This window comes from Ranitomeya variabilis, chromosome 7 (genome assembly GCF_051348905.1).
Source record: "Ranitomeya variabilis isolate aRanVar5 chromosome 7, aRanVar5.hap1, whole genome shotgun sequence".
Taxonomy (NCBI): domain Eukaryota; kingdom Metazoa; phylum Chordata; class Amphibia; order Anura; family Dendrobatidae; genus Ranitomeya; species Ranitomeya variabilis.
The window spans coordinates 25782163-25805034 of NC_135238.1; the positions used below are offsets into that span (position 1 = coordinate 25782163).

At 45.6% G+C, this 22872-nt stretch overlaps 1 protein-coding gene across 1 annotated transcript; it reads left to right on the plus strand.

Moving 5' to 3' along the window:
* Window positions 1–21228, plus strand: ECI1 (enoyl-CoA delta isomerase 1). Its single transcript, XM_077274626.1, has 7 exons — window positions 1–147; window positions 5083–5187; window positions 5431–5558; window positions 7262–7408; window positions 7768–7889; window positions 19819–19997; window positions 20574–21228. Exons 1-7 carry the CDS (start codon window positions 96–98, stop codon window positions 20735–20737), a joined length of 897 nt encoding a protein of 298 aa, XP_077130741.1. The 5' UTR covers window positions 1–95; the 3' UTR covers window positions 20738–21228.
* Window positions 21229–22872: the final 1644 nt, after the last annotated feature.

Genomic DNA, 22872 nt, shown 5'->3' on the forward strand with positions numbered 1-22872 from the left:
CTTCCACCAGGCGTCACTCTTTGTTTTTAAAAGCAGATTTGTTCCTACTATCCAGCTGTATAGAGGGCTGACGCCTGGAGAAAAGGTCACACAAGATGGCGGCGCAGGCTGTGCTGAGGAGCTCGGCTCCCGCCCGGCTTCTGTCAGGTGCGTGTGTTTGTTTCCCGCCCAAAACGAGCGCCACTTTCCGAGCGCTCACGGCCCGCTCTGGTGGCGCCAAAATTACCTCAGCCCCGCTATCCCCGCGGTTTTGCGCGGTATAAGCGAAGCGGCTAAATCACTCAAGTGACATTGAGGAAGCCGGGCTCCTTCTCACATCTGTCATTAGAGGGCACGGTGCCCCACCATGGAGACGTGCCACGTAATGACAGATGTCAGTAATACTAGTGTTCTTGTCTGGCAGCCATTACTGTGACTCTGGTAACAAACATGGCAGTTACATAAAAATACACGAATATTTGTCATTTCCGCCAATATTCATCAATGTCCTAATTTTTTTTTAACATTTTTCCGGCAGCCGAGCCGTACAAGGCCTGTTTTCTTTTTTTATTATATTTTTGTGTGCGACAATTTGCTGTTTTAATGACGCCATTCACTATCTCATGTACTGTTCTGAAATACATGAAAAACATTTCCAAGTGAGGTGAATTAAATGCAACTCCACCATTTATTTTTGTGGATTTTGATATGACATTTATTTTTATTTTTTCCTCATCTGTATAATTATAGCGATACCAAACGTCGTTTTAGCACCTAAACACATTTTTAAACCTTTCCAAAAAATACTAAAAAGTTAGGTTTGTGCCGCCATTTTTGGAGACCCGTTTTTCTTTTTGAGGGACTGTTTTTCTCAAGTAGCTATCCGTACTACTTACTGATATAATTTTGGGGTACATGATGTTTTGACAATTTTTATCCCACTTTTGAGGGGGAATGAGAAATGTGAGGGAAGAAAAAGCATTTTCTCTGACGAGGCAATTTGCGTATTACCCCACATGTTAATTTTTGTTTTAATCAATCTGATTATCTTCTCGATAAAATATTGGCAAATATTGTTTTAAATTTATATTATTGGGAAAAGGGTGATTCAAATTCTTATATATTATAATTTTTTATCCCCCTAAGGGACTTGAACCTGTGATTTTCTGATTGCTTGTACTATATTCTGCAGTATATAGAGAGTTTAACCATCCACAGGATGGGCTTTAGGATGAGATCAATGATGGCGGTGTCGACAGTATGTAGTGAATTTACACATCCACAGGATGGGCTTTAGGATGAGATCAAAGATGGCGGTGTCGACAGTATATAGGGAATTTAGCCATTCACAGGCTGGGCTTTACAGTGAGATCAAACATGGCGGTGTTGACAGTATATAGTGAATTTGCACATCCACATATTTGGCTTTAGGATGAGATCAATGATGGCGGTGTCGACAGAATGTAGTGAATTTACACATCCACAGGATGGGCTTTAGGATGAGATCAATGATGGCGGTGTCGACAGTATGTAGTGAATTTACACATCCACATATTTGGCTTTAGGATGAGATCAAAGATGGCGGTGTCGACAGTATATAGGGAATTTAGCCATTCACAGGGTGGGCTTTACAGTGAGATCAAACATGGCGGTGTCGACAGTATATAGGGAATTTGCACATCCACATATTTGGCTTTAGGATGAGATCAATGATGGCGGAGTCGACAGTGTATATAGTGAATTTACACATCCACATATTTGGCTTTAGGATGAGATCAATGATGGCGGAGTCGACAGTGTATATAGTGAATTTACACATCCACATATTTGGCTTTAGGATGAGATCAATGATGGCGGAGTCGACAGTGTATATAGTGAATTTACACATCCACATATTTGGCTTTAGGATGAGATCAATGATGGCGGAGTCGACAGTGTATATAGTGAATTTACACATCCATATACTTGGCTTTGGGGTGACATCAAAGATGGCGGTGTCGACAGTGTATATAGTGAATTTACACATCCATATACTTGGCTTTGGGGTGACATCAAAGATGGCGGTGTCGACAGTATATAGTGTATTTACAAATCCATATACTTGGCTTTAGGATGAGATCAATGATGGCGGTGTCACAGTATATGGTGAATTTACACATACACAGACTGGGCTTTACAATAAGATCACAGATGGTGGTGGTGGTGTCAGCAGTATATAATGAATTTACACATCTTCATACTTAGCTTTAGGGTGACATCAAAGATGGCGGTGTCGACAGTATATAGTGTATTTACAAATCCATATACTTGGCTTTAGGATGAGATCAATGATGGCGGTGTCACAGTATATGGTGAATTTACACATACACAGACTGGGCTTTACAATAAGATCACAGATGGTGGTGGTGTCAGCAGTATATAGTGAACTAGATGGTGGCCCGATTCTAACGCATCGGGTATTCTAGAATATGCATGTCCACGTAGTATATTGCCCATTTACGTAGTATATTGCCCAGTCACGTAGTATATTGCCCAGCGATGTAGTATATTGCCCTGCCACGTAGTGTATTGCCCAGCTACATAGTATACAGCTCAGCGACGTAGGATATTGCGCAGCTACGTAGTATATTGCACAGAGCCACATAGTATATTGCACAGCTTTGTAGTATATTGCTCAGCCTTGTAGTATACAGCAGAGCCACATAGTCTTGTAGTATACAGCAGAGCCACATAGTATATTGCACAGCTTTGTAGTATATTGCTCAGCCTTGTAGTATATTGTCCAGCCACGTAGTCTTGTAGTATACAGCAGAGCCACGTAGTATATTGCCCAGTCACGTAGTATATTGCCCAGCCTTGTAGTATATTGCCCTGCCACGTAGTGTATTGCCCAGCTACATAGTATATAGCACAGCGACGTAGGATATTGCACAGCTACGTTGTATATTGCACAGAGCCACATAATATATTGCACAGCTTTGTAGTATTTTGCCCAGCCTTGTAGTATACAGCAGAGCCACGTAGGATATTGCCCAGTGACGTAGTATATTACCGAGGCATGTATGTCACAGGGCCAAAAAATAAAAACTAAACATACTCACCTAACGATCCAAGGGCCCCTTGTAGTGTATCATACTCACCATTCTTGTCGCTGCTCCTCTGCATCCCGTGTCTCCTCTTCCTGGGATCCTGTGCAGATGGTAGTGCTCGGCTTCAGGAAAATGGCCGCGGGATGCCGCGCTTGCGCAGATCGAGATCGATCGAGATCGCGGCGGCCATTTTCCTGAAGCCGAGTTCCATTGCAAGTGCCAGGGCTGGTGGGAGCAGGACCTATGAAGACGTCGTGGTCACATGACCGTGACGTCACGGCAGGTCCTTGCCGCACGCCAGCCCTGGGACGGGACCTCACCGCAAGCTGATGCTTGTAATGGAGCGGTCCGGGGAGCATGGCGAGGAGCGAGAAAGGCGGAGGAGGGTGAGTATAGCAGGTTTTTTTAATTTATTTATTATTTTTAACATTACATTTTGTACTATTGATGCCGCATAGGCATCGTCAATAGTACAAAGTTGGGGACACACAGGGTTAATAGCGGTAACGGAGTGCGTTACCCGCGGCATAACGCGGTCTGTTACCGCCGGCATTAACCCTGTGTGAGCGGTGTATGCGGGCGCCGGCAGTGAGTGCGGGGAGTAAGCGGCCATTTTTTTCTGGACTGTGCGCATCGCTGATTGGTCGCGGCAGCCATGACAGGCAGCTGCCGAGACCAATCAGCGAACGAATAACCGTTACAGAAGGACAGACGGAAGTACCCTTAGGCAATTATATAGTAGATTTACACATCTTCATACTTAGCTTTAGGGTGACATCAAAGATGGCGGTGTCGACAGTATATGGTGAATTCAACCATCCACAGGCTGGGCTTGACGATGAGATCAACGATGGTGCTTTCGACACAGCATTCACTAGTCACCTGGCTGTTTTTGTAGCCCATTAGTACCCCGTGATTTTGTTGCCCACGCAGTAAAACCATTTATAAGCCGACGTCAGAGGTGGACAGCAGAATCTACACAGTGACAGCTGCAGTGATCAGCGCCAGCTCCGATCGTTGCTGTTCAGAGTAAAAAAAATACAGTGTTGTTTTCCATCATGGCATAAAAAAGATGTGAATGTGGACTAAAGAAAAATGACATTTCTGAAGTCTGCAAACTAATTTCCAAAACGAATTGTGCGAATACATTCACAGAGCATTTTGCATTATCTGCCACCTGGGGCTGATTCTGTAGAAAGTACCCATTAAAAAAAAAAAAAGCATACTGCCCAGTGTTCACCTGTGGAAAATCTGCGTTTATTAGAGCCAGCATCGTGCATAAGAAATTTCATTCTCATGCTGCAAAATATATCTGCAGCATAAACTGACAGGAGCTGTGGACTGAGATCTTCTTAGTCAATTTGTGCTACAAATGTAAGTGCACATCTCTCACTGTTTTCAGTGCAAAAGTTAAAATTCACAGGTTTTTTTGCAAAGATTTCTGCAGCGATAAATGCCACTTATATCAGTGTGGTAGCTCCATAGCTGAGATGCACACAGCACAAAATGGAAAAAAAACAAATTGCAAAGCTGCTCACTTTTAAAGATATACTATGGGTATGTTTCCACGTTCAGGCTTGCTTCAGGCTTTGGTCAGGATTTTATGCAAGTAAAATCCTGACCAAAACTGCACCTGAGGTCACTGGCAGGTCACCTGCGGTGTGCCTGCGTGTTTTGCTCATTGTAGCAACATGCTGCGTTTTGAAAAAACGCACCACGCATGCGTTTTCACGGCAAAAACGCATGCGTTTTTTAACGCATAGTGGAGTCGGGATTTCATGAAATCCCCTCCACTATGCTGTAACATCTGGACGCTGCGTTTTTGACGCTGCGGAAAAACGCAGCGTCAAAAACGCAGCGTTTCCTGAACGTGGAAACATACCCTAAGAGAACATACGAAGTGTGGTTTGTGGAGCAATCACTATGAAACATTTTCTTTAGGCAAATTCAGAGAGACTTGTCTACAGTAATACAAATGATGAAGAGATGGTTGATTACTGTCTTAATTCTACAGGCTCGTTCTACATCCGAAAAGGTGGGCTGGCATCATGGCAACACTACCAGAGCCGGAGACCATTCAGTAATGAGAAGATTTTGGTAGAACTGGATGAATCAACAGGTATGGCTCCCAAATATAGTCACATGGAAAAATATTTATATAAAAAAATATATATATATATATCAATCAACATTGCTCATATTGGTAATAAAAGTAGTCTAATACCTAATACCTTGCAACAAAAGTAAAAAAAAAAAAATAATTGGTTTCTGCTGTGGATGATTTGCTTTTTGATCAAAGGTCGCAGCTGAAGTCTCATGTTTCTGATAAGTAAGACATAATGAAGCTTTGTATGTCTCTCAGGGGTGGCAGTCATGAAAATGAAGAACCCACCGGTGAACAGCCTCAGCCTGGACGTCCTGACAGAATTCTCTATAAGTCTGGAGAAGCTGGAAATCGACCGCGGCTGCCGGGGGGTTATCCTAACTTCTGTAGGTGCTGCAACTTGTACCACACTAATGTATTTCCTGATGATAATTCCCATTAAAGGGAACCTGTCACCCCCAAAATCGAAGGTGAGCTAAGCCCACCGGCATCAGGGGCTTATCTACAGCATTCTGTAATGCTGTAGATAAGCCCCCGATGTATCCTGAAAGATGAGAAAAAGAGGTTAGATTATACTCACCCAGGGGCGGTCCTGGTTCTGCTCTGGTCCGATGGGCGTCGCGGTCCGGTCTGGGGCCTCCTATCATCTTACGAGGACATCCTCTTCTTGTCTTCACGCTGCGGCTCTGGCGCAGGCGTACTTTGTCTGCCCTGTTGAGGGCAGAGTAAAGTACTACAGTGCGCAGGCGCCGGGAAAAGTCAGAGAGGCCCGGCGCCTGCGCACTGCAGTACTTTGCTCTACCCTCAACAGGGCAGACAAGGTACGCCGGAGCCACAGCCTGAAGACAAGAAGAGGACGTCATCCTATGGAGATGGGAGGCCCCGGACCGCGACGCCCCCCCAGGTGAGTGTAATCTAACCTCTTTTTCTCATCTTTCAGGATACATCGGGGACTTATCTACAGCATTACAGAATGCATTACAGAATGCTGTAGATAAGCCCCTGATGCCAGTGGGCTTAGTTCACCTTCGATTTTGGGGGTGACAGGTTCCATTTAAAGGGGGTTTCTAGGACTTTAATATATTTAACCTATTATTAGAATATCAGATTGAAGGGGGGCTGACTCCCAGCACCCAAAATGGCTTAGCAGCTTTCTCCCATGCAAGCTAATCTGGTTGTGCTATAATGTGAAATTCCATATCATATTAATTCTGTGTTTGAAACAAGGGTCAGTTTGGGGGGCTTTCTGGATTAAAGGCATTTCACTGTTTTGGCTTCTTATGTATTATTTTAACCCCTCCCAGATGTAACGCACATGTAAATCGGGTAGCAGTGCATGGAGCAAGATCAAGAGCTGAGCCCTCTGCACACATGGCGGGTGCCAGCTGTGCTATACAGGCGACATTCACTTCTTTCAGCATCGGTCTGATAACTACTGTTAACCATTTAAATGCAGCTGTTTGTCTCTGACAGCGGCATTTTAGGCATGTATTCCATATTGGACACCCATCATCCTCCTCCGCTATGTGATTGTGGGGTGCCACGGATTACCAGGGGCCCCATAGCTATCATTTTGGGAGACTATCAATTTAACTACATGCTGTAATACTGTAGTCATCAGAATCTCGCAGGTTGTAGGCCCTAAGGACCCCGTCAGTAACAGTCTGATCTATCAAAATGTATTATTTGCACAAACTGTATGGAAAACGATGTAAGCAAAGAACACAATTAAAACTCCCCAAAAATTCAAAAAATATTTATTATTATAAAAATCGAATTTATTTGTCAACCCCCCTCAGTTTTCCAGTGGATTTTATGGTAAAATTAATGGCGTCGTTCCAACCTACAACTCATCAGGCAAAAAAAAGCAATCCTTCATGTGACTTCTTTAAACACCCCCCCCCCCCCCCCCAAAAAAAAAAAAAAAAAGAAAAAAAAAATTATCTCTTGTGAGGGGGTGGGAGAAAAAAAAAACCAAAAGCGGGGGGAACGGTAAATCATTTGGTCAAGAACGAATTAAAGTAATAGAGATCAAGAATTGTGTTTAAATATATAGCAATTTTTTATATTTTTATTTTTTTTATTCCAGGCATTTCCCAAAATCTTCTCTGCTGGGCTGGACATCACAGAGATGTGTGGGAAAAGTGCCGAGCACTACGCCGCTTTCTGGAGAGCTGTGCAGGAAATGTGGCTGAAGTTATACGGGTCCAATATGGTGACGATCGCAGCCATCAATGTAAGTGTTTGGGTCCTATTGACATTGGAGAGACTCTCCAGTGCTGCCCACTTATGCACCGATGACTTCCCATCATCGCATATCTGCCATAATGCAGGAATTGTGCTTGTCCTATTCATTACATAACCCCCTTTAAAATGTATTTATTATAGTTAGAAAAGTATTCCAGTAACTTTGTTCTGTTTCTAGAGTATATCCACATGGAAAAAAATGTTATATGACCCAACTACAATTCAGACTTGTGCATTATATAAAAATCTCCCCATCAGCTTGCAATCAAGTGAAAACCTCGAATATTTTAGAAACAGTAACAATATGATTTCAATATAAGGCACTAATCACATCCTTTAATTACACAGGGTTCCAGTCCGGCCGGTGGCTGCCTCATGTCAATGTGTTGTGATTACAGAATTATGGCTGACAATCCGAAATTTGCCATTGGCTTGAACGAGACCCAACTTGGCATAGTTGCTCCTTTCTGGTAATGTATGAATTTTGCAGAAATAAATTAATGATATGTTTCTTCTGACCTTACCCAACACTGAGGGTGCGTCTGGATTCTGATCTTTTCCATTGTTCATATAATTACACGTGCTCTTTGTGTGAACCTTTTTAGCGTTGTACGGAAAATCTATTTTGTTCCATGGTGTTAATGATCTGACAAGTCCTCCAACGGCTCCCACACTTAGGGAAGGTGCCATCAAAAAAAATTTTTTTGCAGCAATTGTAAAAATGTAAAGAATTAATGTTTACATTTTCTTAAAAAATATTATCATTTGTTTATAATTTAGTAAAATATGAAAAATAATTTGAAAAGTTTTGGAATTTCCACTTTTAAACACTAGGGGGAGCAGCTGCTGAAATTTCAGAAAAACCTAGTGTACAACTAGCTCACATTACAGCACTGCAGTAATTATGGGCGGAGTCTGCTGACATGTGTGTGATGTCACTCCTCTCCTTCCCTTCTGAGTGTCTGCTAAGGCAGAGGTCCCCAACCGCCGGTCCGCGGACCAGGACCGGGCCGTTGGGGTTTTTCAGCCGGTCCGCGGCGCCCCTGTTCAGCGGTCACGTGGGACCGCTCATTAGAGAAATGAATAGGCGGCTCCACCTCCCATAGGGGCGGAGCCGCATAATTCATTTCTCTAATCAGCGGTGCCGGTGACCGCTGACAGAGGAAGAGGCTGCGGCACCGAAGACCAGCTGTCCGGGGGAAGGAGCGGGAGGCCGGGAGCAGGTAAGTATCGCATATTTACCTGTCCTCGTTCCACACGCCGGGCGCTGTCTCCATCTTCCCGGCGTCTCTCCGCACTGACTGCAGGCAGAGGGCGCGATGACGCATATAGTGTGCGCGCCGCCCTCTGCCTGATCAGTCAGTGCAGAGAGACGCCGGGAAGATGGCGCCGAGGAGCTGCAAGCAAGACAGGTGAGTATGTGTTTTATTATTTTTATTGCAGCAGCAGCAACAGCTATGGGGCAATAATGGACGGTGCAGAGCACTATATGGCACAGCTATGGGGCAATAATGGTGCAGAGCACTATATGGCACAGCTATGGGGCAATAATGGTGCAGAGCACTATATGGCACAGCTATGGGGCAATGGTGCAGAGCACTGTATGGCACAGCTATGGGGCAATTATGAACGGTGCAGAGCACTATATGGCACAGCTATGGGGCAATTATGAACGGTGCAGAGCACTGTATGGCACAGCTATGGGGCAATAATAAACGGTGCAGAGCACTGTATGGCACAGCTATGGGGCAATAATGGTGCAGAGCACTATATGGCACAGCTATGGGGCAATAATGGTGCAAAGCACTATATGGCACAGCTATGGGGCAATAATGGTGCAGAGCACTATATGGCACAGCTATGGGGCAATAATGGTGCAAAGCACCAGGGAAACAAGCATGGTGCTCCCACTCATTCTGAACTGTCATGATCTCTGCAGGCAGAGATCATAGCAAGCCTATAGAGGGACAAGCTCTCGGAAGATGGAACTATACTGACCATGAACTAAGCCTGCCGCGCAACTAGAAATAGCCAGGTAGCATTTCCTATTTATCGCTAGATGCCCAGCTCTGGCCTAAGACCTAAATAGCTAGCAGAGGGAAATATAAGACCTGGCTCACCTCTAGAGAAATATTCCAAAGAAGACAGTAGCCCCCCACATATAATGACGGTGAGTTCAGATGAAACAACAAACGCAGCAGGAAAATAGTCTTAGCAAATTTGAGGTCCGCTTACTAGATAGCAGAAGACAGATAGTATACTTTCATGGTCAGCAGAAAAACACTAACAAAACACCATCCAGAGATTACCTTAAACTCTGGCATTAACTCATAACGCCAGAGTAGCAATCCCTGATCAACGAGAGCTTTCCAGACACAGTAACAAAACTTCAGCTGTGAACTGGAACAAATAGGAAAAACAAAACATGGACAAAAGTCCAACTTAACTAGTAGTTGTCTAGAAGCAGGAACAAGCACTGAGAGGCATCAGATAACATTGTTGACCGGCAAGAAACCACCAGAGAAATGAGCTTAAATAGCGACACCCACTACTGATGGAACCAGGAGAAACAGGAAGGAGGATGACAAGTCCAATTCCACAAGCGACCACCGGGGGAGCCCAGAATCCAAATTCACAACAGTACCCCCCCCTCAAGGAGGGGGCACCGAACCCTCACCAGATCCACCAGGGCGACCAGGATGAGCCCTATGGAAGGCACGAACAAGATCAGAAGCATGAACATCAGATGCATTGACCCAAGAATTATCCTCCTGGCCGTAACCCTTCCAGTTGATCAGATACTGGAGTCTCCGTCTGGAAACACGAGAGTCCAAAATTTTCTCCACAACGTACTCCAACTCACCCTCAACCAACACCGGAGCAGGAGGCTCAACTGAAGGTACAACAGGTACCTCATACCTGCGCAATAACGACCGATGAAAAACGTTATGAATGGAAAAGGACGCAGGGAGGTCCAAACGGAAAGAAACAGGATTAAGAATCTCCAATATTCTATAAGGGCCGATGAACCGAGGTTTAAACTTAGGAGAAGAGACCCTCATAGGGACAAAACGAGAAGACAACCACACCAAATCTCCAACACAAAGCCGAGAACCAACACGACGATGACGGTTGGCAAAACGCTGAGTCTTCTCCTGGGACAACTTCAAATTGTCCATAACCTGCCCCCAGATGTGATGCAATCTCTCCACCACCGCATCCACTCCAGGACAATCCGAGGATTCCACCTGACCGGAGGAAAATCGAGGGTGAAACCCCGAATTACAGAAAAACGGGGACACCAAGGTGGAAGAGCTGGCCCGATTATTGAGGGCGAACTCTGCCAATGGCAAAAAAGCAACCCAATCATCCTGGTCAGCAGAGACAAAACACCTCAGATATGTCTCAAGGGTCTGATTAGTCCGCTCGGTCTGGCCATTAGTCTGAGGGTGAAAAGCAGATGAAAAAGACAAATCTATGCCCATCCTAGCACAGAATGCCCGCCAAAATCTAGACACAAATTGGGTACCTCTGTCAGAAACAATATTCTCAGGAATACCGTGCAATCGGACAACATTCTGAAAAAACAGAGGAACCAACTCAGAAGAAGAAGGCAACTTGGGCAGAGGAACCAAATGGACCATTTTAGAGAAACGGTCACAGACCACCCAGATGACAGACATCTTCTGGGAAACAGGCAGATCTGAAATAAAATCCATCGAGATGTGTGTCCAAGGCCTCTTAGGAATAGGCAAGGGCAACAGCAGTCCGCTAGCCCGAGAACTACAAGACTTGGCCCGAGCACAAACGTCACATGACTGCACAAAGACTCGCACATCTCGTGACAGGGAAGGCCACCAGAAGGATCTTGCCACCAAATCCCTGGTACCAAAAATTCCGGGATGACCTGCCAATGCAGAAGAATGTACCTCAGAGATGACTCTGCTGGTCCAATCATCCGGAACAAACAGTCTATCAGGCGGACAACGATCCGGTCTATCCGCCTGAAACTCTTGCAAGGACCGCCGCAGATCAGGAGAAACGGCCGACAAAATTACTCCCTCCCTAAGGATACCTGTGGGTTCAGAATTACCAGGAGAGTCCGGGTCAAAACTCCTAGAAAGGGCATCTGCCTTAACATTCTTAGAACCCGGTAGGTATGACACCACAAAATTAAAGCGAGAAAAAAATAAAGACCAGCGCGCCTGTCTAGGATTCAGGCGTCTGGCAGTCTCAAGATAAATCAAATTTTTGTGGTCAGTCAATACCACCACCTGATGCCTAGCCCCCTCGAGCCAATGGCGCCACTCCTCAAACGCCCACTTCATGGCCAAAAGCTCCCGATTCCCAACATCATAATTCCGCTCTGCGGGCGAAAATTTGCGAGAAAAGAAGGCACAAGGCCTAATGACGGAGCAGTCGGAACCTTTCTGCGACAACACTGCCCCAGCTCCGATCTCCGAAGCGTCAACCTCAACCTGAAAAGGCAGATTCACATCAGGCTGACGCAACACAGGGGCAGAGGCAAAACGGCGCTTAAGCTCCTGAAAGGCCTCTACAGCATGAGGGGACCAATTAGCAACATCAGCGCCTTGTCTGGTCAAATCAGTCAGTGGTTTAACGACATCCGAAAAACCAGCAATAAATCGGCGGTAAAAGTTGGCAAAGCCCAAAAATCTCTGAAGACCCTTAAGAGAGGAGGGCTGAGTCCAGTCACAAATAGCTTGCACCTTGACGGGATCCATCTCAATGGAAGAGGGAGAAAAAATATACCCCAAAAAGGAAATTTTCTGGACCCCAAAATCGCACTTAGACCCCTTCACACATAAAGAATTAGACCGCAGAACCTGAAAAACTCTCCTGACCTGCTGGACATGAGAGTCCCAGTCATCAGAAAAAATCAGAATATCATCCAGATATATTATCATAAATTTATCCAGAAAATCGCGGAAAATATCATGCATAAAAGACTGGAAAACTGAAGGGGCATTAGAAAGACCAAAAGGCATGACCAAATACTCAAAGTGGCCCTCGGGCGTATTAAATGCGGTCTTCCACTCATCCCCCTGCCTGATCCGCACCAAATTATACGCCCCACGAAGATCAATTTTAGAGAACCACTTAGCACCTTCTATACGAGCAAACAAATCAGTAAGCAATGGCAATGGGTATTGATACTTAACAGTGATCTTATTCAGAAGCCGATAATCAATACATGGTCTCAAAGAGCCGTCTTTTTTTGAGACAAAGAAAAACCCAGCTCCCAAGGGAGAAGAAGATGGACGAATATGTCCCTTTTCCAAAGACTCCTTTATATATTCCCGCATAGCAGCATGTTCCGGCACAGACAGATTAAACAAACGACCCTTTGGATATTTACAACCCGGTATCAAATCTATGGCACAATCGCACTCACGGTGCGGAGGTAACGACCCAAGCTTGGGTTCGTCAAAGACGTCTTGATAATCAGAGAGGAACTCAGGGACTTCAGAGGGAATGGACGACGAAATAGAAACCAAAGGTAAGTCCCCATGAATACCCTTACATCCCCAGCTCAACACAGACATTGCTCTCCAGTCCAAGACTGGGTTGTGAGACTGCAACCATGGCAATCCCAGTACCAAATCGTCATGTAAATTATACAGCACCAGGAAACGAATAATCTCCTGGTGATCCGGATAGATACGCATGGTAACTTGTGTCCAGTATTGTGGTTTATTATTAGCCAATGGGGTGGAGTCAATCCCCTTCAGAGGAATAAGAGTCTCCAAAGGCTCTAAATCAAAACCACAACGATTGGCAAAGGACCAATCCATAAGACTCAGAGCGGCGCCAGAGTCAACATAGGCGTCCGTGGCAATGGATGACAAAGAGCAAATCAGGGTTACAGACAAAATAAACTTAGACTGAATGGTGCCAATGGAAACAGACTTATCAAGCTTCTTTGTACGCCTAGAGCATGCTGATATAACATGAGTAGAATCCCCACAATAGAAACACAATCCATTCTTCCGTCTAAAATTCTGTCGCTCGCTCCTGGACAGAATTCTATCACACTGCATACTTTCTGGCGTCTTTTCCATAGACACCGCCAGATGGTGCACCGGTTTGCGCTCCCGCAGACGCCTATCAATCTGAATAGCCATTGTCATGGACTCATTCAGACCTGCAGGCACAGGGAACCCCACCATAACATCCTTAACGGCATCAGAGAGACCTTCTCTGAAAGTTGCCGCCAAGGCGCACTCATTCCACTGAGTAAGCACAGACCATTTACGGAATTTTTGGCAGAAAACTTCAGCTTCGTCTTGCCCCTGAGATAGTGCCATCAAAGTTTTTTCTGCCTGAAGTTCCAAATGAGGTTCCTCATAAAGCAAGCCCATGGCCAGAAAAAACGCATCCACATCGCGTAACGCAGGATCCCCTGCTGGCAATGAGAAGGCCCAATCTTGAGGGTCACCCCTGAGCAAGGAAATCACAATCCTAACCTGCTGAGCAGGGTCTCCAGCTGAACGAGACTTCAGGGACAAATAAAGCTTACAATTATTTCGGAAATTCTGGAAGCTAGCTCTATTCCCTGTGAAGAACTCCGGCAAAGGAATTCTCGGCTCAGATACCGGAGCATGTACCACAAAATCTTGTAAATTTTGTACCTTCGTGATGAGATTATTCAAACCCGCAGTTACACTCTGGAGATCCATTATTGTCAGGTGCACACAGAGCCATACAGAGATTAGGAGGAGAGAGAGAAAAAAGACTGCAGCAAGGCAGACTGGAGGAAAAAAAAAAAAAAAAATTCCAGCAGACTTCTTATAACTCTCCTTTCTCAACCTGGGTCTTTAACACTTTATAGGCCGGTCAAACTGTCATGATCTCTGCAGGCAGAGATCATAGCAAGCCTATAGAGGGACAAGCTCTCGGAAGATGGAACTATACTGACCATGAACTAAGCCTGCCGCGCAACTAGAAATAGCCAGGTAGCATTTCCTATTTATCGCTAGATGCCCAGCTCTGGCCTAAGACCTAAATAGCTAGCAGAGGGAAATATAAGACCTGGCTCACCTCTAGAGAAATATTCCAAAGAAGACAGTAGCCCCCCACATATAATGACGGTGAGTTCAGATGAAACAACAAACGCAGCAGGAAAATAGTCTTAGCAAATTTGAGGTCCGCTTACTAGATAGCAGAAGACAGATAGTATACTTTCATGGTCAGCAGAAAAACACTAACAAAACACCATCCAGAGATTACCTTAAACTCTGGCATTAACTCATAACGCCAGAGTAGCAATCCCTGATCAACGAGAGCTTTCCAGACACAGTAACAAAACTTCAGCTGTGAACTGGAACAAATAGGAAAAACAAAACATGGACAAAAGTCCAACTTAACTAGTAGTTGTCTAGAAGCAGGAACAAGCACTGAGAGGCATCAGATAACATTGTTGACCGGCAAGAAACCACCAGAGAAATGAGCTTAAATAGCGACACCCACTACTGATGGAACCAGGAGAAACAGGAAGGAGGATGACAAGTCCAATTCCACAAGCGACCACCGGGGGAGCCCAGAATCCAAATTCACAACACTGAACCTATGGTAAGTTGAATCACATTCTCATTATAAATGTCATAATTATATGATAAGTATGCACTAAGCTCCATCCCTCCATAACCCCACCCCCATATGACCAAAGCCCCGCCCCTGCCCCACCCCCACCGGGCCATGGAAAACTGGTCTTGCTTAAAGCCGGTCCCTGGTGCAAAAAAGGTTGGGGACCTCTGTGCTAAGGGATAAGAGCGGATGATATTCAGGAATCCAGTGAGCAGCCATTTTGTTGGTGACTGCAGAGTAAGGCTGCCGTCACACTAGCAGTATTTGGTCAGTATTTTACCTCAGTATTTGTAAGCCAAAACCAGGAGTGGGACAATGAGAGGAAAAGTATAACAGAGACATATGCTCCACTTCTGCATTTATCACCCACTCCTGGTTTTGGCTTACAAATACTGAGGTAAAATACTGACCAAATACTGAATGTGTGACCGCAGCCTTAGGCTACTTTCACACTAGCGTTGTTTGCAATACGTCGCAATGCGTCATTCAGGAGAAAAAAAACGCATCCTGCAAAGTTGTCTGCAGGATTCGTTTTTTCACCATAGACTAACATTACCGACGCATTGCGATGTATTGCCACACGTCGCAACCGTCGTGCGACGGTTGCGTCGTGTTTTGGCGGACCGCCGCCATAAAAAAATGTTACATGTAACTTTTTTTTGTGCGTCGAGTCCAACATTTTCGACCGCGCATGTGTGGCCGAAACTCCGCCCCCTCCTCCCCGGACCTTACAATGGGGCAGCGGAAGCGTCGTAAGACTGCTTCCACTGCCCACGTCGGGCATTTCTTTCACAGCATGTGTCGGTACGTCGGGCCGACGCACTGCGACGGGCCCGTACCGACGCTAGTGTGAAAGCAGCCTTAGGGTATGTTTCCACGTTCAGGAAACGCTGCTTGTTTGACGCTGCGCAGCGCTGCAGCGTCAAACAAGCAGCGTCCAGATGTTCCAGCATAGTGGAGGGGATTTGATGAAATCCCGTCTCCACTATGCGTGGAAACCCGCACGCGGCGGCCCTGCGACTACGGAAATGCTGCGCGTCTTTTCAGATCGCAGCATGCCCTTACACCTTGCGGGGACGCAGCGTCCCCGCAAGGCATATCACAGGGCCCTATGGGACAGAGCGATCATCCCGGATGTGAAGAGTTAACACATCCGGCATGATCGCGTCCCATTAAGGGGGCGGGGCTTAGCGCCGAGCGGCTTCGCCGCTGCGGCGATACCGCCGCCCATCCGTACCGTGGAGTCATACCCTTATACTGACAAGTAGACAGTCACCGAGGATGGCAGGCAGCAAGGATTCTGGGAGATATGTGGTGGAGGGAGCAGGGTGACAGCAGCACAGAGTATTTCAGGAGAGCAGTGTGCTGGTCTATGGGGGGCACCCTGTTTAGTGCGCGGAGCAGCCAGGGATTGTACACAGAGCACTGTCTTTTATACACATGGATGGACCGTCTCCTCAGAAATCCAGGAAACATTTCTGCGGATTGATGGCCTGTTCTGATCCAGACTTTGCATGCAGACCCCATTCCCCTCCTCAGATCCTGTCTTCTCCATCCTGTCCTGGCGATGTGTGAAAGCGAGGCGACAGGCGCAGTCTGGGGTGACGCTGGGAAGGAAATGTAGCCATATAGTAACGATAAAAATGAGACTCCTCTTCAGCTGCCTCACCAGCCTTCCCCTGACTGCACCTAACTGGAGGTCATGCTGCCCCCTCTATTACCCCAGACCCGCGTGCAGGTGCTCAGCCAGAACCACCCTATAATGGGTCCGCTTTCTGAAGATAATACTGCCATAGTGTTCTCACATAATACCGCCATATAGATCACACATAATACCGCCATATAGATCACACACAATACCATCAAATAGATCACACAATACTGTCATACAGTTCTCACATAATACCACCATATAGACCACACATAATACCGCCAGTGTTCTCACATACCGCCATATAGATCACACAATACCGCCACATACTTGTCACAATGCCGCCATATAGATCTCACATAATACCGCCTTATAGATCACACACAATACCACCATATAATTCTCACAATACTGATAAAGCATAATACCACCATACAGATCACATAATACCGTCATATAGATCTCACATAATGCCATAATACAGCATGACCCCTGCAGCTCCTGTTATCGCACGCATTGAGTTGTGTGTGCAATGGGGAAAGACATGCAGGGGGGAGAGGAGTGCATAGGAGAGGATTAGATACACTGTTCACCAGACAGTATCACACAGGATAGGATTAGATACATGGCTCAGCAGACAGTATCACACAGGAGCGGATTAGATACACGGCTCAGGCTACTTTCACACTTTCGTCTTTAGGGATACGTCACAATGCTTCGTTTTGGAGAAAAAACGCATCCTGCAAAGTTGCCCGCAGGATGTGCCTTTTCCCCATAGACTTACATTAGCGACACATTGCGACGTATGGCCACACGTCGCATCCGTCATGCGACGGATGCGTTGTGTTTCGTCGGCCGCGACGCGCAAAAAAAAGTTCCATGTAACTTTTTTTGTCCGTCGGTTCCGCTTTTTCTGCCCGCTCATGCGCGGCCGGAACTCCGCACCCTCCACCCCGCTCATCACACTGGGTAGCGGATGCGTCGTAAGACTGCATCCGCTGCCGACGTTGTGCTAAATTTAGCACAACATCCGTCGGTACGTCGGGCCAACGGTTTGCGACGGCCCCGTACTGACGGAAGTGTGAAAGTAGCCTCAGCAGACAGTATCACACAGGAGCAGATTAGATACACAGGTCAGCACAGTATAGGATTAGATACACAGGTCAGCATACAGTATCACACAGTATAGGATTAGATACACGGTTCAGCATAGAATCACACAGTATAGGATTAGATACACGGCGCAGCAGACAGTATCACACAGGATAGGATTAGATACACGGCTCAGCAGACAGTATCATACAGGATAGGATTAGATACACGGCTCAGCATAGTATCACACAGGATAGGATTAGATACACGGCTCAGCATAGTATCACACAGTATAGGATTAGATGTATGGCTCAGCACACAGTATCACACAGGATAGGATTAGGTACACGGCTCAGCAGACAGTATCATACAGGATAGGATTAGATACACGGCTCAGCATAGTATCACACAGGATAGGATTAGATACACGGCGCAGCAGACAGTATCATACAGGATAGGATTAGATACACGGCTCAGCATAGTATCACACAGGATAGGATTAGATACACGGCTCAGCATAGTATCACACAGTATAGGATTAGATGCATGGCTCGGCACACAGTATCACACAGGATAGGATTAGATACACGGCTCAACATAGTATCACACAGTATAGGATTAGATGCATGGCTCGGCACACAGTATCACACAGGATAGGATTAGATACACGGCTCAACATAGTATCACACAGTATAGGATTAGATGCATGGCTCAGCACACAGTATCACACAGGAGAGGATTAGATACACAGCTCAGTTAGTATCACACAGGAGATGATTAGATGCATGGCTAAGCAGACAGTATCACACAGGAGAGGAGTAGATACACAGCACAGTAACACACATGGGAGGAGATAACTGCTCAGTCAGCACCACAAAGGAGAGGATTAGATTCCCTCTCCCCCTCCCCACTGATACTTACTTCACGGCTCCCGGCTGAGTCCTTCTCCCTCCCGTCCTTGGTCTCCTCCTCCTCCTCCTATGACTGCAGGGCTCCTGTGATTATCCTGGTAAGCTGGAGCTCACAGCTGCAGTGTGAGCTCCAGGAAGATGGCGCTGGTCTCCTGCCTCTACTGTGGTGTGGACGGCTCAGGGGGCGTGGCCAGAGCACAGCAGGGAGCAGATAAGAATGGTAGGTATAGAGTCGGCTCCCGACTGCAGATCTCTATGCCCTGGGCTGCCGTAAATGCAGAGTGTAAGTGACGTGCAGCTTCACTTACACTCCTGCAAAGCAAAATGGCGGCGCCCAGTGGCTGAAAAAAAAAAAATAATAATAAAAAAAATGTTAAAGTTAAAAAATGTAAATTTGTATTAAAAATAATTGTTTATATAAACAATCATTTTTAATACAAAAAATAAACTGCGGCACCTTTCCTTTAATCCCTGCCTAATGCTTCCCCCTTGATCTTGACTGAGGACTACACCATTACAACAGTCACTGCAATCTGGACTGAAATCTCGTGAATGTGCTTTGTATTTCCAGCAAGGCATATGCACGCTACTTTATAAGCTGTAGGCCTCCCCTGTTGTATGCAGTAAGCGTATATACATACCTGGTGTTTTGCTGCGTATTTTATGCAGCATTTTACAGTACCGGCATAATCGATAAGATTTCTGAAATCTTATCCACATGCTGCAATTTCTCCCCCCGCTGGTATTTTCATCCCTGTTTGATTTTTTTTTTTTTTTTTTTTTTTTCAAGATCAGCAAGTCAATTTGTTTTGTTCTTTTCACCCACTGAAATAAATTGGCAAAAAATGCAATTAAAACGTGCATTTTGCATTGTTTTTCCTTCCACCACTTTGGTTTTTGGTGCAGAAATAAAAGAAGTGATGTGTGAACATACTCTAAGTCAGTGAGCAGGGAGGCAATTGCCCACAGCAGAGAGGGTACCTTCCATAGATTGTAAGTTCACTACCTGAGGCATGCATGATACAAGGTTTTAGATTATTATAGGTGCAAATCATCAGATGGACTCCCTTTACATTTTTGTGTTGCCTTTGCCATGAGCTCTAACAGTGTTTTTACAACTTCCTATATTTCTCTCAGGTTCAAGGAGACCATGGTAAACACCGTAGGCAATCGTGTGACCGAACAGTCCCTCCAGCTGGGCCAGATGTATCCAGCCCCCGATGCACTTAAAATTGGCCTTGTGGATAAGCTAGTCCCCGAAGAAAAGGTTCAGAGCACAGCAGTAGCCGCCATGAGCCAGTGGCTTGCTGTTCCAGGTAAGGACTACACATGGCATATATAACTTCTGACACAACTTTGTTAGTAACACATTTTATATTACTCTACAATGAAGTCTCTGTGTCATACAAAGGCACTTGCTAATTACTAAGTAATACCTTCGCTCACGCCAATCCCAAAACTACAGGTTCTGAGTGATTCACACCAATTCTAATCTGAAGGACCCAGTCAATTGGCCAAATCCAATATACTGATGGACGGAGCCCTGAGAACAGACTCCTGCCTCCTGGAGTCCACAGCTCCTCTTTTGATAGTCATCCTGACGCTATGTCAGTCACATGTGCGTTATGCTGCAAAGACGACCTTTCGCCAGGCCGGCTAACCAAGAGAGGAGCCACAGATGCCGGGAGGTAGGAGGCCGCTTTCAGGATCGTTACTGGCAGTTAGGCGCCTTTATTCTCTGGATAATGGTGGTGCAATGATGGACTATCCTATTCTGCGATGGGATCTTTTTTTTTTTTTTCCTGTTCATATTTTTATATATGTGACCTGCAGTGTTTCACCATGAAACAGTCCATGTGATTATTTTTTTTGTTTGTTTTTCTCACACACAGATCATGCCCGTCAGATCACCAAATCCATCATGCGCAAACCCACAATCGACAGTCTAGTTAAACATCGCGAAGCCGACATTAACAATTTTGTCAGTTTCATCACAAAAGACTCCATCCAGAAGTCTCTGCAGGTCTACATGGACAGACTGAAACAGAAGAAATAACTGTAGGCTGAGCTGATGCTTGGATTTAGTAAACCATATATATCGAAATGAAAAGGTTGAGCGCTCCTATCACTTGTGTAGTGTTTAATGGGGCAGAGTGGTATAATTCTTCTGTCCACTGGGCCACTATTGTGCCCCTGTTGTATTTTTTTACCGTAGCCCTCCAAATAGTCAAGACAAGCTGTTGTTCTAGGTCATCTGAACAGAAGGTTTCTTAAAAAAAAAAATGTATGTCAGTCAGGAGTCGGCAAAGCTGTTTCTAAAACCCCTAACATCCTTACTCACAACCTTTCTGCGCGGATGGTCTTGTGCTGCCTTCTTTATCTGCCACTTTCCAATAAAATATAATTTTTAAATCTGCAGCAATTTTGGCATTTTCATGTCGTCAATACACTTTCTGACCTTTTTACAAAATAAAAAAAATGATATTTTGTGATTAATTAAGTTCTGAAATGTCTTAGTCATTACAATGAAGAAAAATTGGAAATGTCCACATCAGTCTTATTTCTGTTTGTTTGAAAGCTATAGAAATGTACAGATCCATAATGCAACCCACTAAGGCTCCTTCACATGTTCGTTTTTCGCAAACGAGTTCTGTGTTTTTCATGATGGTACTTGTACCTGTGAGGCCCTTATGTCTAGCACTGCCATATCCACCTAGAAGAGGCACTCCGGTTGTGAAAGCCAGATCTGCTACTGAATGATCTCAGCATTTTCCTGAGTCATAATCGCCATTACTTTTTTGTTTTATACACGAGAGTTGTTTTTTTTGTTTTGTGTAAATGAGCTGCTTCATATGTCTGGAAAAAGGTGGAATAAGATATCATGAATGCTGGCTGATTAGTCCATCTCTGACACAGCCCATGAAGTGAAAGAGAAGGATCTGAGTTATGTAGTGAACTGAGCATCCAACCAGCCTCCTTCATACAGATGACGGACTGATCAGCCACCACATCATAGGCTTTCCTGTATCAAGCACAGGCCCCGAAATGGAGCTACTCCAAAACCCGACACTTATAATGAAAAACTAAAGTTCAGTGCACCTATATTAGTATATTACTTCTTTACAATTTTTCTTACATATTAAAGACCGTTTTGGAAAGTGGACCATGACCTTCAAAAGAACTTTTGTATTTTTATTGCTTCATTGGGGGACACGGGACACCATGGGTGTATGCTGCTGACACTGTGCAAAAAAACAACAACAAACCTAGCTCCTTCTCAGCAGGTTACACCCACAAACTGGAACCAAGCTAAACTGTTTTAGCTTGGGTGTCAGTAGGAGGCAGACACTGCGCTCTCGGTCTCCATGTGGAGTGACAGAGTGGCATTTCTACTGTTTCCCTATCACACGCACTGAATGTGAAAATCAAAAAAGTGGAAAAAAACTGAAAACAAACTTCAGGTAGAAACAGGTCTGCCTCCTACTGACTCTAAGCTAAGGGCTGTCCCACACATCCAGATAATTCCGGTACCGGAAAAAATCGGTACCGGAGTTATCCGTGTGCCCGTGAGCTCACGTAGGCCATGCGTGCGGCACACGTGTGGCGAGTGGTTACCACACGGAGCGTGCAGGAGACAGCGCTAAAGTTTGGCGCTGTCCCCTGTATCGTGCTGAAGCCGCCATTCATATCTTCTCTGCAGCAGCGTTTGCTGCATAGAAGATATGAATAATAGTGTTTAAAAGAAAGATCTATGTGTCCGCTGCCCTCCCACCCCCTGTGCGCCCCCCCGCTGTCCAGAAAATACTCACCCGCTTCCCTCGTTAGCTGTCGTTCCTTCCTGGTCTGGCCGCGGCTTCCACTGTATGCGGTCACGTGGGGCCGATCATTTACAGTCATGAATAGGCGGCTCCACCTCCCATAGGGGCAGAGCCGACTGTTCATGATTGTAAATGAGCGGCCCCACGTGACCGCATACAGTAGAAGACGCGGGGCAGAGAGGAAGCAGCGACAGCCAACGAGGGAAGCGGGTGAGTAGCGGGCGGGGGGGGGGGGGGCGGCGGACACATAGATCTTTCATTTAAACGCTATTATTCATATCTTCTATGCAGCAAACGCTGCTGCACAGAAGATATAAATGGCGGCTTCAGCACCATGTGGGGGGGACAGCGCTTACTGTAGCGCTGTCTCCTG

Excerpts from the sequence above, each read along its gene's own strand:
- ECI1 (XM_077274626.1), top strand. The coding sequence starts at position 96 with ATGGCGGCGCAGGCTGTGCTGAGGAGCTCGGCTCCCGCCCGGCTTCTG. Across the intron at positions 148-5,082 it reads TCCCGCCCGGCTTCTGTCAG|GCTCGTTCTACATCCGAAAA; the intron begins GTGCGTGTGTTT and ends TTAATTCTACAG. Across the intron at positions 7,409-7,767 it reads TGACGATCGCAGCCATCAAT|GGTTCCAGTCCGGCCGGTGG; the intron begins GTAAGTGTTTGG and ends TTAATTACACAG.